The sequence below is a fragment of the Gouania willdenowi genome, chromosome 19 (genome assembly GCF_900634775.1).
Source record: "Gouania willdenowi chromosome 19, fGouWil2.1, whole genome shotgun sequence".
NCBI lineage: Eukaryota > Metazoa > Chordata > Actinopteri > Blenniiformes > Gobiesocidae > Gouania > Gouania willdenowi.
The window spans coordinates 22,526,534-22,545,523 of NC_041062.1; the positions used below are offsets into that span (position 1 = coordinate 22,526,534).

Consider the following 18,990-nt stretch of genomic DNA (forward strand, 5'->3'; position numbering starts at 1 on the left):
CAGTTTCACATGACACTCTCTACCCCCATGTCACCTCTTTCTTCTCCAACCCCTAACCTTTTTTTTTCTTTCACATCCACTCAATACCCCCCCCTTCCTACGCTTTATATAATTACCCATTGCGTGTTTTATTCTTTTGGTACTGGTTGTTGTTGTTGTATGTTTGTGCTTCTCACTAACCTTCTCAACCCAGCCCCTTACCTTGTGGTGGTATCGCATGATAAGCATTTCTTCTCTTTCTTTCTTGCATTGAAGTCTATCACGACACAGCTGTGCACAAATGCTCTCAGACCCTTGGTTACGCTCACATTCGTAAGGACTAAACCGCACTCCTTTCCATGTCTCAGTTTACAGTAACATCTTGGAATGTGCGTGGCATTCGCTCGCAGGCTAAAAAGATCAAGATATTTGATTATGTATCAAGATTAAATGCAGACATTGTTTTCTTTCAAGAAACTCACTTACTTCAATCAGAAGAAAAATCTCTGACAGACTTAAATTTTAACAAAATATATAACTCGTGTTTCAATTCCAGGCAAAGAGGAGTCTCGGTTCTTTTCAACAAAAGGTTGCTCTTTAACATAATCAACTCCACCATAGACCCAGAGGGTAGATATATTATTATCAAAGTGGTAATCTATAATAAATGTTTCACAATTCTAAACCTCTACGCCCCCAATAACGACGACCCTGAATTCTTCCATAGAGTTTTTTCGGAGCTATCGGACCTTTCTGCAGATTCATCTGTAATCATCGGAGGTCAATCAATCTGACACTCAACACATCATTAGACAGATCCAGTAAGTGCCCAAATACAAAACCGTCTCGATCTGCTAAAGTATTAATGAATTACATGGATGATCTTGGAATAGGAGACGTATGGAGACTGAACAATCCAACTAAAAAAGAATACACCTTCTTCTCCCCTGTGCATAAATCCTTCTCCCGAATCGACTTCTTTCTCTCAAATAAATCCATTGCACATAAGATTTCCTCTAAAATACATCCTATAATCATTAGCGATCATGCCCCGATATCCCTCACCCTGAAGTGTGACCCTAACCAGAAATTATCCTCTCTGTGGCGCTTTAATACTTCCTTACTTAATGACAGTGAATTTGGTAAAATGATAAGAAAAGAATGGGAGGACTTTCTATTAACAAACGATTCTCTGGAAGTGTCACCGTCCTTACTCTGGGAAACCGGCAAGGCTGTCATCAGAGGGAAGATTATATCATACTCTTCTTATAAGAAAAAACAGGAACAGATAGCAGAAAAAACGATTGAAGAAAAATTAAGAAACTTACGGAAGAATACGCAGCTAACCCGTCTGAACTTTTATGGAAAAAACTCCAAAATACAAAACTTAATCTGGACATAATTTTATCTAAGAAAACGGATTTTATTTTACAGCAACTACGGTACAAAAACTTTGACTACAATAATAAATCAGGCAAATATTTAGCAAATCAGCTTAAACACAACAAAGAAAACTATTTCATAGCGGCAATCTCTGATAATTCAGGTCAAACTTTAAACTTACCTCAGGACATTAATAAGGTTTTTCATGATTACTATCAAAACCTATACTCATCAAACTTAAACCCTGACCCTGATGATATGAAAACCTTCCTCAATAACTTAAACCTACCACAGCTCACCATAGAGCAGAAAACCACCTTAGACTCACCATTAACCTTACAAGAACTACAAAATGCTTTGGATAGCATGTCAACAGGCAAAGCACCAGGTCCAGATGGGTTCCCTGCTGAATTCCTAAAACACTTCTGGTCAATACTGGCTCCGCTCTTTTTCAGAGTAGTAACAGAGATTAAAAATAAAGGTTATGTAGGAGGTCACATGAATACAGCAAACATTAAATTACTACTTAAACCAGACAAAAACCCCATGTTACCCTCAAGTTACCGTCCCATCTCACTTATTAACACAGACATAAAAATTATTTCCAAAGCACTCACTTCCAGGTTAGAGAAAGTCGTACAGTCAATTATATACCAAGACCAGACAGGATTTATTAAAAATAGACACTCCACAGACAATGTTAGAAGGCTGTTTAATTTGATCAACATGGCACAGAACTCTAAAAAGAAAACAATAATCTTGTCACTAGACGCAGAAAAAGCATTCGATAGAGTCAACTGGTCATTCCTCCTTGCTGTCCTTGACAGATTTGGCTTTGGAGATTCATTCATACAATGGATCTCCACCCTATACTCTAAACCTAAGGCCTCAGTAACCACAAACAAAATAACATCCCAAAGCTTCACACTGCAGAGGGGAACGAGACAAGGTTGCCCACTCTCACCTTTGCTTTTTGCAATATTTGTTGAACCTCTCGCATCAGCTGTTCGTCAGAACTCTGTTATTAGAGGAATCCACTCATCCATTTCAGAACACAAAATTAATCTTTATGCGGATGACATTTTACTCTATTTAGAAGAACCCCAATCTTCATTAGAAGAATTATTTAAACTAATAAACAGATTCTCTAAACTATCAGACTATTCCATTAACTGGTCAAAATCATCAATCCTTCCTTTAACGAAAAATTCATGGAACCCAGCAACCCAAAACCCACAATACCCCTCCCCCACAAATATAATTAAATATCTAGGCTTAAATATATCACCAAACCTAAATGAATTAATTAAACTGAATCTAGACCCTCTGTTGGATAAAGTCACAGAAGACCTGCGGAGATGGAACAATCTCCCCATCTCACTCCTTAGCAGAATAGCCTCAGTTAAAATGAAAATCTTACCGAAAATAAACTATCTGTTCTCTATGATCCCACTGAAACCACCAACGCAATGGTTCAAAAGATTAGATTCTGCAATTACAAAATTCTATGCTAAGAATAAAAAACCCAAAATAAGCCTTTCAACTCTTCAAAAAAATAAAAGCGAGGGAGGGTTGGAAGCCCCTAATTTCACGCATTATTACCTAGCAAACCAAATTCTATATTTAACAGAATGGTTAAAACCAAAAGAATACCACAACACCTGGCTAGAAATAGAACAGCTAGACTGCAAACATATTAAACTCTCTGATCTCCCTTTTATCACTGTGACCCTGAAACGTCATAACTGCTTTAAAAACCCACTGATTGCCTCCACCCTGACTGCGTGGTGGAAAGCCCTGGACATAACAAATGTTCAATTAAAAACTAACATGCTGTCTCCAATCTGGCACAACCCTGACTTTAGAAACAGAAAAACACCACTCTATCTAAAAACATGGGAAGATAGCGGAATTATTCATCTCCAAGACCTCTTCGAAAATGATAAGCTCAGGACATATAACAATCTAACCCAAGCATTCAATATAAATAAAAGTAACTTTCTACAGTACTTACAAGTAACAGAGACAATAAAGAAAACTACTCCACTAGACTTAACTACTTTACAACCTCCAGAACTGGCTAAATATATGAAAAAAATCTCAACAAAATCAAAAAAACTCTCAAAAATATACAGAGCGCTCTCGAACACTAACTGTAATTACTTACCAATCGCGAAGTGGGAGGCTGAACTCTCAATCACCCCGAGCACTGATTTCTGGACAGAAATTTGTTGTAATACTTTTAAGATGACAAAAAACACAAACCTTCAGCTAATTCAATACAAGGTCCTCCACAGATCCCACATTACCCAACAGAAAATGCATAAAATGGGCTTCTCAGCAACAGACATCTGCTCTCAGTGCACCCAGAATACAGCGGATTCCTATCTACATGCCTTATGGCTTTGCTCCCCAGTTCAACACTTTTGGACTCTAATCACTGAAAAACTGTCCTCCATTTTGGACTGCAGGATTCCTTTATCTCCAAATCTTTGTTTGATTGGAGACCTGACAATGCTTCAACTTCCAGCAAACCAATCACAATCAATCCTTGCGGCACTAGCCATAGCAAAAAAAACAATATTACTAAATTGGAAAGACAAAAAATCCTTAAACATAAACCAATGGCAAAATCTCCTCACAGAATTTATTTCCATGGAAAAGATGTCTGCTCTCAGAAAACAAAAAAAAATAATGTGCTTTGAGGAGCGTTGGACTCCTTTTTTAATTGCATTAAATCTAAATTTTTAAAAGCCTGATGATCTAGCCTGCAAGCGACTGCCAGCACCACTCTTTACTAACGCACTAGCCCAACTGTAGGCCTGGGCCGCCTTGGGCCTCTGGGGTGGTCTTGACCAGGATGGCTGGGGTGGGTTGCCGGGGTGTCTTGTTGCCTCGGCACGGGTGTGCATTCCTTCTGGGTGTTCACGAGGTCCCGGGGCTGTTTGATTTGGCGCTGTTGCCCCTTGCATACGCATCTGGTTGGTCTCTGGGGCTGGGGCCCTGCATGCTCCCCTGCCGCTCCTTCCTCCTGCTCCCTGTCTCGTCCTCCCCCCCTCCTCCTCCTTTGCTCTTGCGCCCGCCATCCTGTTGGGTTGGGTTTGGGGGGCTCCCGTTGGTCTGGGGCGCTGGTGGGGGGGCTGTGGCTCCCGCCTGGGGGGCGGGCGGTGCCGTGCCGGGTGGGTTGGCTGGGGGGTGGTCTCGTTGGGGGGCCTGGGGTGGTGGGGTCCTTGGCTCCGGTCCGGGGGGATCCGGGGTGGGGGTGGCTTTGGGGGTGGCTGCTGCCCGGGGTCGGCGATTGCCTCCTGGGTCGCTGGGTGGCGGGGTGTGGCTGTGGGTTTCTCCGTCGGCCCTTGCGGGTCCTCGGCTTGGCTCCCTAGGGCGCGCCCTCGCCAGGGATGTCGCTTGCGCGACGAGCCAGGCGGGGCCCCCTCCGGGGCTTTTGTTTGACCGCAATGGCCGGGGTGTGGCCGTTACGGCTAGGGGTGGGGAGTGCTATGGGGCCTCCCCGGGGGTCGTGTTGGGTGGGTGTGCGGGGGCGCGGCGCTTGGCTCTTGGCCTGGTGGATCCGCGTCGGGATTGGCTGGTCTGCTGGCTGGGTGCACCGGGCGCCGTGGGCGCCATTCCGGGGCGGGGGGGTCACGGGGGTGGATCCGTGGTCTGGGTGTCCGGGGGCGTGCTCTCCTGTCATCTGCCCGGGGACCGGCCGCGGCGCGTGGCGGCGCTGCGCGGCCTTGGGCGGGGCGGGGCTGGTGGCCTGGGGCCCGCTGTCGTCCGGGGTGTGCTGGCGTCGGGGGGGTGTCTCGCGCCGGTGCGTGGGTCGTCGGGGATCGCCTCCATGGGGGGGGGGGGGGGCTCTACTGGCGCCGTTGGTGTGGGATGGCGGTACCGGGCTGGGGGTGCTTCGGTACTCGGGCTTGCCGGTCCGTGGTTGGCGGGGTGGCCCTGCTTGGCGGTAGATGGTGTCCTCTTTCGTCGGGGGGGCCGGGCCGCCTCCCGGTGGAGAGTGTTATATCGTGGCGCCGGGTGGGCCTGTGCTGGCCCTGGTGCGGGCACGGGCCTCCCCCCTGCTCGGCCGCCCTCCTTGGCGGCGGGGGGGGCGTCGCTCTGGGCTGGCGTGCGGCGGGGGTCGCCCCCTGGAGCACCGGGGGATGGGGTTGGTGCCTGGCTGCGCCCGGGGGTGGGGGGTGCCGCCGTGGTCTGGGGGGGTGCCGTGTGGGGGGTCTCCGGCCTTGCTGCTCCGGGGCCCGCAGTGCCGCTTGCCCGTCTGCACCATCTACCCTCTCGCGTGGCCCGCCACGCGGACGGGCCCGGCTCACACCAGACAGGCCTCCTACATGTACACTTCACCTCACTCCCAGCTGGTCTGGCTCATTCACAGAATGCACCACACACCCATACCCAACCCTTGGGGGGCTGGATGGTGGGACTGGGGGTGGAGGGGGCCGCCACCTGTGTCACTATGTAGTGGCGTGGGGGCGGCACTCCCACCTCTAGTTACCATACTAATCCCTCCAATTTTAATCGCACCTCAACATGCCACCCCCCGGAGGGTGTACTCACGTACTCACGTACACCCTCCGGCGTATTACACCACATACACATATATCCACAGAGGCAGGATGGGGAGCACCGCTCCCCTCCTTCCCCCTTCTTTTAATTACACCCCATACATTCACTAAACACACACATTCACACAGGGGATAGGGAAGTGCCTCTCCATTGGGGAATGGAGAGGCACCATAACAGGGTGGTGGGTTGGTTCACATATTTGGGCCTCTCCGGTGGGGGCCTGGCTTCTCTGTTGGTGGCCGGGCCACTGCTTAGAGTAAAAATACATCAGGATGGTGCGGTCGGGCGTGGCGGTGGGTCTCAGGGGGGCTTTGCTGGGGTCCCTCCTTGCGGGGTCTTTCCGGGCGGTGTCGGCCTGGTGGGGCGCGGGGGTGCTTCCTCCCCTTGGGTGTGGCTGGGTGCTTGTTTCGTCTCCTGGTGGCCTTGGGGGCGGGCCCCGCGGTGTGCGGACCCGGGGCGGCCTGCCTCGCCGGTTTGGGGGGTGGGTGTGCTGGGGGTGTGCTGGTGTCCTCGCCGGGGTTGGGGCGGGGTTGCTTGGCGCCTCGGAGTGATGCTGTTTACTGGGGGGCGGCGCTAGCTGTTCCGGTGGTGGAGGTTGCTGTCGGCCGCCTGGTGGGTCTGTCCTGCCGTTTGCGGACTGGTGGGTGGGTCCGGGGCATCTTTGGCCGGGGGCTGCTGTCCCGCACTTGATGTGTGCCATTGGGGTGCCTCCGTCCCCGCGGTGGGGGTCGCCGGTTGCTCACGAGCCGGTGGGGGGCGCTGCTTCGTGGCTGGCGCTGTCCGGGGGGCGGCGGGCCCTGGGCTGCTGGCCTTGGGCTGTCCGGGGCTGTGCGGTCCTGCTGGGCCGTGGCTGGGTCCTGGGCGGGGGTGGGGGGTACGTCCCGGGGGGCTTGGCCCGGGGGCTTGCCCTTGGGGCGTCCTGGTCCCGGGGGGTGCTCCTGGGGCCCGGGGTGCTTGGCCTGCTGGCCGGGCCGGTCCTGGCGGGGGTCTTTCGGGGCGGGTGGCGCGTGCCGCGCCCTTGCGTACCTACTGGTACGGCCCCTGCTTGGGCAGTGCCCCGTGAGGTAGGGTGTCGGGGGCCGGAATAGGGGGCCACGTCCCGGCGGGGCGGTCTGGCTTGGCCCTTGGGGGGGGCCCTGGCTTTAAAAAAAAAAAAAACTGAAGCTCGTGGCGCGGGCGGCATCAGCGAAGGGTGATCTGGGGCGCCATGGGGGGCTAGGTTGGGGTGCCTGGGGGCCGGCGGGGGGACTCCCGGCGGCCCCCTGGTGCCTTATGCGGCTTGGGGTGTGGTCGTCCTCCCTGGGCGGGCTGCTCCTGGTGCTGCATCCGTTCCGGGTCCTTCCGGCCTGGGGTCGGGCCCCTGCTGGCGCTGGGCTCGCCGGCGGGTGCCCGCTGGCTGCCTGTTCGGCGCGGCTCTGGTCGTCTGCTGGGCGTGGGCTTCGGCTCCTCCGCTGGGGCCTCGGGCAGGGAGTTCTCTGGGCCCTCCCCTCGGGGGGTTGGGCGCGGGGGTGGGGGGGCCGATGGGGTGGGGGGTCTGGGGGTTGGGGGTGGGATCGGTGGCGTGGTGCGCTGGGTCCTTGGCTCCTTGGGGCTTTCTCGGGTGTGTATGGGGGGGGCGATGGCTGCCTCTCGGCTTGGGATCTTGGGGGCGTTCGGGGGGCTGCTTGGCCGTGGGGTGGTCGCCGGGGGCCCTTAGGCTGCCTGCTCTTGCTGCTGGCCTGACTGCTTCTTCGGGCCCGGGGGCGGCTCTTGGGTTTTGCAGTGGCGGTTCTTGGAAATACATTTGTCATGGATGCACTGGCCTTGGGCTGTGGGATAACACTCATACTGGGCTCAACCTTAGACACGTTGTTCCCAAATACCTGTTTTATGGAATTTCCACTCACCTCTTCCTCTGTTCACAGCCACCACCATTATTCCTAAACCGCACACTGGTCACCAAACTGGCTTGACAACACAACAATAAGCACAATATACACAACCACAATTTCACATCGCATCACTTAAAACCTAACAACTATTCCCCACCCATTCTATATCCTATCTTGTATCCCTCTTCCCTGTTAACTTCCCCACCCCCCTCCAACCCCTCACCTTGGTGTAACACTGCCCTCTCTCTTTTACATCCTCCCTTTAATAAAGTATTTCTTACCCTTCCCTAGGGAGGGCTGGTGACGGTCACAATTATGCAATGAAATAAATAAATTTATTTAATTGCAATAATAAAATATGCATTGCTGTTAAAAGATTGCACTTCTTGTAGTGTTAACCTTCGACAGCATGTGCAGACAAGGTAAAAAAAAAATAAATAAAAAAATAAAAGGCCATATCGCCCAGCCCTAGTTACAGGCATAAAAACGTAACATATTTGTATTACAATATTACCATCTCCTAAACTTTACTGAGTTACACTACTTTAAGTTATTTTTAGCTAATCGCACATTTACGTTATGTGAAGCCATTTTAAAATACTAATCTTATTACATTGATACCAATACAGATTAATGTCAACAAATGTGACACGACACGCCTTTTCCTTGTAACATTGTATTGACCTTTGAATCAGTCTTCAGCACCTTAACATGTTCTTATTTAACAATGTAAACTTATAATCAATGCAGGGACCTGAGCATAGCCACAAGGATATTATATCACAATGACAAAATAAAGAGTCAATTTAGTCCTGTTCATTAAATAAAAATATACAAACAAAAAATCATCTATTAAACAAAAACAAAAAAGAAAGCCCTAATGTTCAGGTATCATTAGGTATGAATTAATGAATTTGAAATAGTGGTAAATACTCCACCATAGACAAATGTGCAGTCCGTTTCCATGGCCATGCGTTATGATTTGCAACAATCAGCTCTGCAGGAAAGAAGTATGTGCGGAGGTTCTTCTTCTAATTTACGGTTTTGCCTTCAACACTCTTTTTCCCTTTTCATTGGAATATCAGTGGAATTCATTAAAGTCTCCATGTAACTAGCATTACTGAGATTGTAACGAGTAATATATTGCTGATTTTTGTTTCAGTAATGCGTTATATTACTTTGTTACTGAAAAAAGGAATATAATACTTGTTAATTTTATAATGCGTTACTCCCAACACTGTCTACAAGTGCATGGCTGCTAGAATCCCGTTCTGCCGTACACCTTAAATATTGTGTTGCTGTCACTGGCAGGTGACGCTTCAACTGTGGACTGACTAGTGGAAGCAGTCCACAAGGAAGGACATTTGACTTTTATTTAACTAGTTATTCATTTTCATCTGTTAGTCCCGCAAGATGGAATGAGTGACAGTCACAGGTGTAAATCAATCAACGAGAGTCACATAAGACAATGCAAGAGCAGGCGACTGGCCATGTAATGTATTTGCTCACCACTAGAGGGCAGTGTGTAATTTGTGGCAATGCATGGAGGCTCCGGACTGCTGATCTATTCATGTTCTAGTTTCACATACCCCCATGACAATTTGACTACCCCTGGGGGCACCCGTACCCCACTTTGGGAACCTAGGACATACAACATTAATGAAAATCTATTGGTAAGGTTCAGTCTCATTCCCTTTTGTTTTGTGTGCACTTAGTTTTTACGGAGCGATACACTTTGTTGGTGAGTCTGTTTGTAATTGAAAGTACTCATAATGTGTATGTACTGTTTGTGTGCACTTCAGTGTGTACGTACAGGGCACTAGCCTTTCTGTGCATTTGTAATTTTAGTTTGACATCAGAATTATTTTTCGTTATTATTATTTTCAAAGACAATTGTGGAAGATCTACAAAGCAAAATGTCTAACTGATGCTGTTATTAAGGATGTCCCGATATAGGGCTGGGCGATTTTGCCTAAAAAAAAATCTCAGATTTCTAAAAACAAATCGAGTTTCGATTTCATTTTCAAATTTTTTTTTCCAATGCACTTAAAAATGACTGAAGACATCAGATATATTGTCAAAAGTGCAACTTTATTGCTGTGATTGTCTTCAAGAGTTAAAATGTATAGAACAATCCCAAAATAAAAAGTAAATGAAGCTCTGTCATTCAACTATTTCAAGCTTTAACCAGGTTTAAGCAAAAGTGCAACAGCAACTTCACAGTAGCTTAAATTTTCTGATTAAGAAATCAGATAACTACATATTTTATAATATATAACATTACAATTAAAAAAATAATAAACTCTTCCTTTAGCATCTCAGCATAGTGCGAATAAAAAATTGAACATGCCTGTGGCACACATACAGTATATCCTACTCAAAGGGAAAACACATTGCGGCTGGCTCACATTGGAACGCGAAAACGTCCGAAAAAACTGTGGTGGGAAAAAAAATGTAAAAATGATTGATTAATGATTATTTTTATTATTATTTTTAAACTCGAAAGTGCAAAGTAAAAATCATTTCTATCTACAAATTAGATTAATTGATTCAATCGATTTTTTTGCCCAGCTCTATCCCGATACAACTTGAATCATACATACTTTTTTTGTTTTGTTTTTTCTCTCTCTTTTCTTTAATAAAAAGCTAATAATGACTTATTTTGTAGTGTGGAATGTTAGAAAAGGCTTCATCAAGTGATGTCACTCAAACAGAGAACAATAGTCAGCAACAGTAGGTTTGAGAAAAACTGACCCATTTATTATCGACCAATTGGTTACATAAATTTAACCTTCAACATAATATCTACAGTATTCTACAACTGAATAAAATAAATAAAAAATGAATTGGGGGGAAAAATGGAAAATCCGGAAATTTGAATCCAATATCCGATATTCATTTTCAGGCTAATATCAGACCAATATCCGATATCGGATTGGGACACCCCTTACTGTTATTGGTGATTAGTTTATTCAAAGTCATGTCCTTCTCTTTCACACTAACCTGCCCCTACGATTTAGCAACACAATGGATTCAATCACTAAGATTTCATTTTGTCTTATTTAATATTTATCCTCCTTTTTTTGGAGAAAAAAACCTAGAATGAACGTTTCTAGTGAACAAGTCAATATGTTAAATTAGCACTAGACTTTACACCAATCTGATTGGCTGTATTGGATCGGCCGATATTTTGCATTTTATGCAATTTTTATGATCGGCTGTAATTTCTCAATTCGCCGATCTGATTAATGACGTCATTGTTGTGATTAAACTTTTATGTAGATGATCCCATTACATTGTTTTATCGTCTCTTTGCACCAAAGATGTTCCGCACAACAGACATTTTTGCTCTACGTGACACGGCTCTATAGTATCTCGCATCTGTCTGTCGGAGCGGAGCGCTGGGCCTGGTGTGCTTCTTATCGGCTTTGAAAGCAGAGTCAGTAGCTGGGTTTCCATTACAGATTTTCGCAACATAAAAGCGATATTTCTAAATTTTGACAAAGTAAAATTGTGCTTTGAACGTGTTTCCATTGAACGTTGTTTTGGACTAGAGCCCCGCAACTCCCGTGAGACTTCGGCGCAGGAACCTCCTCCTAACATTCCGTATTCCTTTGCAGTTTAACACCTAATGTGGCAGTAATAATTTTTTGAGTAAAACGTCATGTCCTGTGTTGTGTGTATTTGCGGAAAAATTGGTTTCATGGCGCTTTTGCGACACATTTCAATATCAAAATGTCTGAAATACCTCCTCATTAAAGCATAAAAACCTTTTTGCGATATTTGAGTGTTTTTTCAAAATTTCCATTACTAGTTTTTATTGTGCTATTTAGATTTTGCTCATTTCCAAGGGTAATGGAAACACAGCCAGTGTCTGCTGTTAGCATCTCTGTGTGCACACGTGTGCAGGAGCTAGTTTTGTTTATTCAGTCAGTGCAGCTGGGGGGTGAAGGAGAGTCTGATTAAAGAGCGGACAGCGGAGCAAGGCGCTCCATATACTTTATCTTTAATACCGAACATTTCTGTCTGTTTCAGATAGCAGGTGGATACAGGAGCATGCGTGTGCTACACCTCCACTATGCACCTGTGAAGAGGGAAAATGCCTACTCCAGTCCCTCACAGTCACAAAGAAGTATCTAAAGGTACCGAAATATGGTACACTTTGATCTTACATAAATCGGTACCAGGTAGTAGAGAAGGAATTTGGTCGGTACCTAAAAAGTACTAAATTCGGTACCCATTACTCCTCATATGATTGGATCGGTGACACTCTTTTATTTAAACTCACTGATCGCCAATCAGCCACAAAATCATGATTGTGTAAAGCCTAGTTAGCACTTTAGCATTTAGGAACCAAACATTGTTCAGATTATTTAAAGTCTGTGTAAAGCAAAAATAAATTTATGTTATGAGTTTGTTACACAACAGAAACATGTGTCATTGACCACTGAGCCAAATTTGAAGTATATAAAATTACGTATCAAAATCATGGAAAAACAAGTACTTCTCCGCTCTGAAACGCTGGGGTCGTGTCAGTTAGAGGCGCTGGAACCACGCCCATGAGCGGGACGAGCGCCTCCTCCGAGTACTGTAGGAGGACGTAACCTACAGTAACAATGGAAGCTAGCGCTAGCAGCGTCATGAGACGGACCCAACCCTATCTGTTTGAGCCATCAGAGCCTGAAACTGACTCCCAAAAATCCGTAAATGTAAGCACTGTGATTGGTCCACCTAAACCTCCGCCCCCGTCACTGCCTTTTCAACTCAACACCGCCTTGTTTCAACTTTTTGCGGAGTGATACGAGAGTTGTTTCTAGTGGACTCCAAGAGAGAACCGAGACGGACTAAAAGTGCCAGAGTTTTATAATTTCCTTTCATGGCTGCAGCACATGAAACACCGCCAAACGTTGTCAGTCACAGATAAAAGGTGTTTTTACTGTTATTATCACTAGTTCACTGGTTGACTGGTTAGCTAGCTGCAAACTGACGAAAGAGATCCTATCCGGGACTCGAGAGCGAGCGGGAAAATGTATAAACGTATTTTTACGCTTCAGCAGCAGGATCAAGTTTATGCTAATGATGGCTCCGTTACGTAACGCGGCTATGATTTCTGACCCACCCATTAAATCTTGAACACAGAAATTTGAAACACAGATTGTGAGGCCTAGCTCCACAATTAAATTCTAAATAGTTGAATGGCTTTGTATATGTTTTAAGGAATATATTTATGACCTATTTAATGTGTTGAGAAGAAAATGGCAGAATTTTTTTTACACAGACTTTAAACACATGGTGTGTGTGCGTGCGTGCATGCGTGCCATCTGTGGAAGTGAGTGTGTCAGAGTTTGAGAAATAACACTGAAATGTTTCCAAAGTCAGCGTTCCTAGTGGATACATGCTGGGTACTCCCCACAGTGAAGAAACCTCCATTGTTCTGGGACTGATACATGTATCTGAGACACACATTTCAAAACCAACACAAATAAACCCAGAAAGGCCTGAACAGGCAGACAATGCCACAGCTAAGTGAGGAAAAACGTCTTTTGTTAGCTTAGCAAAAGCTTTGGGAGTTCAGCTGTTGGTGCTTTCTGTGATTTTAGGCGTCATACTCATTTTCTTTGATTCATTCACTTTGGTTCTTAAAACCATAAAAACTGTAGCGAATTTCATAACCAACAACAACTGGTAGAATCAACTTTGTTTTTGTGCAAACTACTACATTTACTTCACGTGTCTTCCATAGTAAAATGTACAAGATTCAAAATCATTAAAGGCTGATTTACAGTAATCATGTACATTATAACCTATAAAGACATTATTTAGTCATTTTATTATTTATTTATCTTCAATAAATCAAACTTTAATCGTGATCACGATTCTGTTTGCCACGGTTAAATAAATCTGATTGTTGTCAATATTTACATTCAAAATACAGGCTTTGCATTGTGTAATAATGAATTTATTCTGTTAGTCTTTGGAACATTTTAAATTCTTGGGTTATTTTTTATTTAAAGCTTCATTTTGCACTGTAAATTGTACACATATTGTTTGTTTAAAAGTAGTGTAATAAAAACACAGATTATATATAATAATTGTGATTAACATTTTGACCATAATCGTGTAGCCCTACAGTAAGTCCTCCAGTAGTAAGACCTGATGGTCTCATTTGTCATTAGGGGTGATACTTGAATAAAAAAATGAATCTAATTAACTTGGGCCATAATTAATTAATTAATTAAATTAATCACATTTTAAGTGTATAACAATATTTGCCCTAAAAAAAAACACTTCTCAATCTAAATGGATTTTAGTGGATGAATGAATCAAATAATAAACACAGACAAAAATACAATAAACTTTTAAATTTTAATAGAGGATTAACGGAGGGTTGAATTGCAAACTCTTTTTTGCAGTTTACACAGAACCACGCTTATATCAAGGCTACCGTCAGGTCATTTCTTAAGATAAAAATGTCCTTCCACTGGCGCTACCAGCGCGCTTTCATCTGAGTCCTCCATTTTGGTAGCTTTTAGCCGAGCTCTGACGTCACGTGTGCATCAGTGTAATCGGCGTTCCAGAAAAAACGTGCAACAAACAGTTCCGTGCTGTTTATTAACTGAGATGAAATGCGTTAAATTTTTGTAGCGTGTTATTTTCTTGAAATCAATTCATCGTAATTTCTGCGTTAAAATCCCGCCCCTATTTGTCATATGATAATTTCTCTGCCAAAGTAACTCCCCAACACATTTCTGGTGTTTTTACGGACTAATCGCGGTAAGAATAAAGTAAAAACACTTGTATGCATTTGTCTCTTGGACTACACCCATAATGCAAGTCGTGAAACTTGGTGTAACTTCTCAAGTGATCCCACCTGGTTCTCCTCCTCTTCATGAATGTACTGTGCACTTTTATCTTTAAAGGAATCAGCAGGAGATGCAGTTACCTGAGACATGAGTTCTCCTCCTGGGCCTTCCTTAAAGAACGTTCCAACTGTTGGAACCTCTCCCTCTCCGGCTCTAGAACTTTGATATTCCCACATCTCCATCTTTTGTCCTTTTTTGACTGAGAGAGAAAACCTGGACTCTCCATTCCAAGAGGCACTCGAGCTGCAGAAATACCAACATCAACAAAGGGACTTCTGTTTGAATCAAACAACAAGACCTGATCAATGTAAACATGGAAACTGAATTTGTTTGTGGAATACATCCAGTGGGCATCACATTAAAAGTAGCCTTAAACTGTTATTTCCATGGAGATATATTTAAGCAATATGACACCAGAGTGCCATAGATACTGTAGTCAGCACAACAGCATGACCTCAAGGATGAGCAAATAGGTCAACCACTGGAAGGGAGACAAGGCTGTTGCCAGGCAACACATGAACATTTCCTAACTGAAAGTTGAGTAACGGTTATTAGAAAGCCTGTAAATATATATATATATATATATATATACATATATAAATATATATATAATATGGCCTAAAATTAGGTTGGTGGGGAGGGGATCTGTGCATATATCGCAGAGCTGTTAAACGTAGGGGCCGCCGACGCTGTCATTTTGATCCCCTATGTTGTGATGTCAGCCCCTACGCTGCGTTTCAACCAGCCTAGGGCCACAAAAGAGACTTCCAGACGTGCATGCGTTGTTTTAACTCTTTTTTTAATCTGCATAACCCAGAAACACATACATCAGCCGCACCGTCTGTTTACTACAGGCAAATTGCTCGGATAATCCTGCCTTCACCCGAGGACCTTTGCAGCTACTCAGTGGCCCTGACGTTGCATGTGTGCATCCTCCGCTTTGTAGAGGCTGAAACATACTCAGGCGGACATCGCGGGCTCTGCCAGCCAGGACAATTAAGTGCAAAGCTCAGATTTTATGACCGTGCGGAATCCGCTGTATCACACAAAACACTGCTTGACATGTATTTTTCAAATCGACCCACATTAGATGTAACGGCCTGCATTTCACCACCAGGTGAAACAGAGCAGGAGAAGCTACAAAAGTATCGACACATTTAAAACACGTCTCAGAAAGAGTACAAGGTCTACAGAGAAGTGCTAAGGATTGTGGGAAATGTAGGATTTTGCTGGGAACTACTGTGCGGCAGTGTGCTCCAGGTGCGCTTGAGTATGAAAGCTGTGAAGAGTGCAGACAGTTCGCGAGCCCAGTCTGCGTACGTTACGTCCGTCTAATCTAAACAGTGTGCTTCATCTCTCTAAAAAAGCAAGAAATCTCTGTATGTCTGTGTGTGTGTGTGTGTGTGTGTGTGTGTGTGGCGTTTCTCAAATATCTCTGCGGATCAAGATCAGACTGAACTGAAAGTTTCAACATGGCTGCTGCTTGGTTCAACGATGTGTAATGTCGGATTTGTTTGGACGCCCCATCCCCACGCCCCACCTCCTGAGTCGAAGGACTCAGTGATGATGTCATCAGTTAGAACATTAGAATGTATTCCAATCTCCCAATGTACAGTATTATAGAAATATGTTATCAGTCCTTATACCTCTTAAAAGCAAATAATATATGTCTGTCTCTGTCTCTGTCTCTGTCTGTGTGTGTGTGTGTGTGTGTGTGTGTGTGTGTGTGTGTGTTCCTCAAATATCTCTGCGGATCAGCATCCATAATTACCAGTTTAGATAGTTACTGATGATATTAGTGGTAAAGTTAGACATCAATGACAGCAGAATGTCTAAATGTCCCTGACGTCCCATGTTCAAACACAACCTCATTTAACCATCCATGAAAAAGCTACTTAACCTCCCACTTTTCTATAGCAGTACATACTTCCTACGGGCACTGCAATAGTAATCTAAACAAAAACTATTAATTAAACCTTAGCTTAACTTCACAAAATTTGGCCCTCAAAATGCAGAAAATAATGTTTCAGAGGGTTATAAATTTCAAATTTTTCCAAGTGGCATGCCCTCGGACCCTCCTACCAAACTCCCGAGCCAAGCGACCCCCTTATGATGTGAAAAAATCCTGGTGAGAACCCTCAGTAAATATCTGTTATTGAACATCCCTATCCATTTGTGTATTCTTCTATCATTTTGTAAGTTTCTGGAGCGATATTTTGAATTTACTTTGGGTGCTGCACAAAATTAGACTTTTGTCTGCTCTAAACAGTTAGCACATACTGTACATTACCGGTCAAAAGTTTTAGAACACAACACTTTTTTCAGTTTTTTTTACTGAAAATGATTCAGTTTATTGTATCATTGCACTCTGAAAAGAAAGCATAGAACAAACAATTTGAGTTGGAAAAAGAAATGATGGAATCCATGAACAATACTGTTCACCTTTTTTTTAAATGTATTTTATTTTTTTGGATATTTAATCAATATTTTTGTGTATTTGTGCAATATTTTTGTGTATTTGTGCAATATTTCAGTGGTGGTTACAATGCTTTCAATGTGTTGCAATGGTTATTTGATGCACTTGATTTTATGATGGTAGTGTGTAATGCCTGCAATATTTATGTATGCAGACATTTTATTTTCATATAATCTTCTCAGATCAGTGTTTAAACTGACACAATAGGATAAACTATTTTTTCTTATTTTTGTGCATTATCAGTAACTCAGGGTGATTTATCCTTAATGTTCTCACTTATAGTTGTTACGATGCCGTCATTATGTTGTCATGGTAACTTTGAGACTTCTACACAGTAGTTTCAGTGAAAAGAAACTGGTTGCACTTTATTTTATGATGGCAGTGTGTAACACTGTATTATATTGTTTGCAGTGAAAATGTGCAAAAACACTAATAATAAATAATAGATAGGATGTTTTGAATAGCTTTGACTCAATTTGTCCTCTGAATGATCAATATATTCTGATGAACATATACAGCAACTTCATTTTTCATCTCTACGTTTAATTTTGATATTAACTGGGTAGAATATCATGATAATATCGTATCGTGACGTATTACGATACGTATCGTATTGCAACATCCTTGCCAATACTCATCCTAGTTCCAACACTGCTTTTATGCAGACAGAATGGGTTGTAAGGAACCAAGGAAAGTTCTGGAACACCTGTAGGAATTATAGCACCAGCTTTCAAGGATGATTCAACCTTCACTGCAGCAGAACAGCTTTAAATTGTTAACCCACTTCATGTGCCCTGAAAAAGGCCCATTTGTATAATTCTGAAGTGTACATTATTTTTCAGTTTTGGGTAACCAAACCTTGCACGACTTGAATTGCAATAAATAATTGGAAAAATGAGGGTGTTCTAAAACCTTTGACCTGTAGTGTATATTATTGCACACCTGTTACTTATCACAGGACATCACATTAATAAATCAGTAACCATTGTTATTTATTCAAACTACTGTCATGCTGGTGGAGAGAGCTTGTGTTTGTTGCCAACACTGCATGTTGTATTTTGTATCATTTCTTAAGTGTGTTTTATTTTCTCAATGCTGAATTTATATATGGTAATATATGTTAATTATATGTGTTGTATCGGTCACTGAGCACTGACTATGAACCCTCCACACATAGCGTGTAAACAGGACGGGCCCAGCTCGGTTTTATGCAGAAAACAAGGATAGGGTGATTATGCTGAGCCAAACCCCAGGATAATCTCTAGTTTACAGTGTGTGCAGCACCTTGGAGCACAGAGAGCTCAGAGCAGGGGAGCCGCTGGGCCGCTAAACCCCATCACGGTGACGTGTCTGGGACCAGGAAGAGGCTTTTCCACCGTGTGAAGGAACACCGGAGCCCCGGCTCACAGAATTACCGTGTTTTCCTCTCCACGGGCGGCTACGTGTCCGCCATCATGACGCTCACTGCTTGGCGGTGTAAACGTTTACATGGCAACGGAAGCCCGTCCCCCCGGCAGTAGTAAACCGGAAGTGCACCTGACCGGCTGCACGTCCGCCAATTGTCCTTCACAGCACACAATGTTACCACATTTTCCCATTCCACGTGCTTATTCATGTACAGTATGGAAGCAGTGTTTTAAATTCATATTAAATCAGAGTCCAATTATGGATCGATCTTTAGAATCTTTAGGAAATAAACGCAGAAAAATATATAAAATAAATATTTCAAATTTATGTCATTGGCCTAGACTATACATAATATGTTAAATACAGAGGTCATGCGTTACAAAACATATAAAGAAAAAATAAAGAAAAGAAAAATATGATTATAATTAATATTTCATCT

At 44.0% G+C, this 18,990-nt stretch overlaps 1 protein-coding gene across 1 annotated transcript in view; it reads right to left on the reverse strand.

Moving 5' to 3' along the window:
- The window catches only part of ccdc57 (coiled-coil domain containing 57), a 74,861-nt gene extending 56,181 nt beyond the window's left edge, over positions 1-18,680 (reverse strand). Inside the window, exons 1-2 of the mRNA XM_028476943.1 lie at positions 18,560-18,680; positions 14,749-14,911 (exon numbers count right to left, since the gene is read on the reverse strand). Of these exons, the coding sequence (XP_028332744.1) occupies positions 14,749-14,894 (146 nt within the window). The 5' untranslated portion in view covers positions 14,895-14,911; positions 18,560-18,680. The remainder of the gene's footprint in view (positions 1-14,748; positions 14,912-18,559) is intronic.
- Positions 18,681-18,990: the final 310 nt, after the last annotated feature.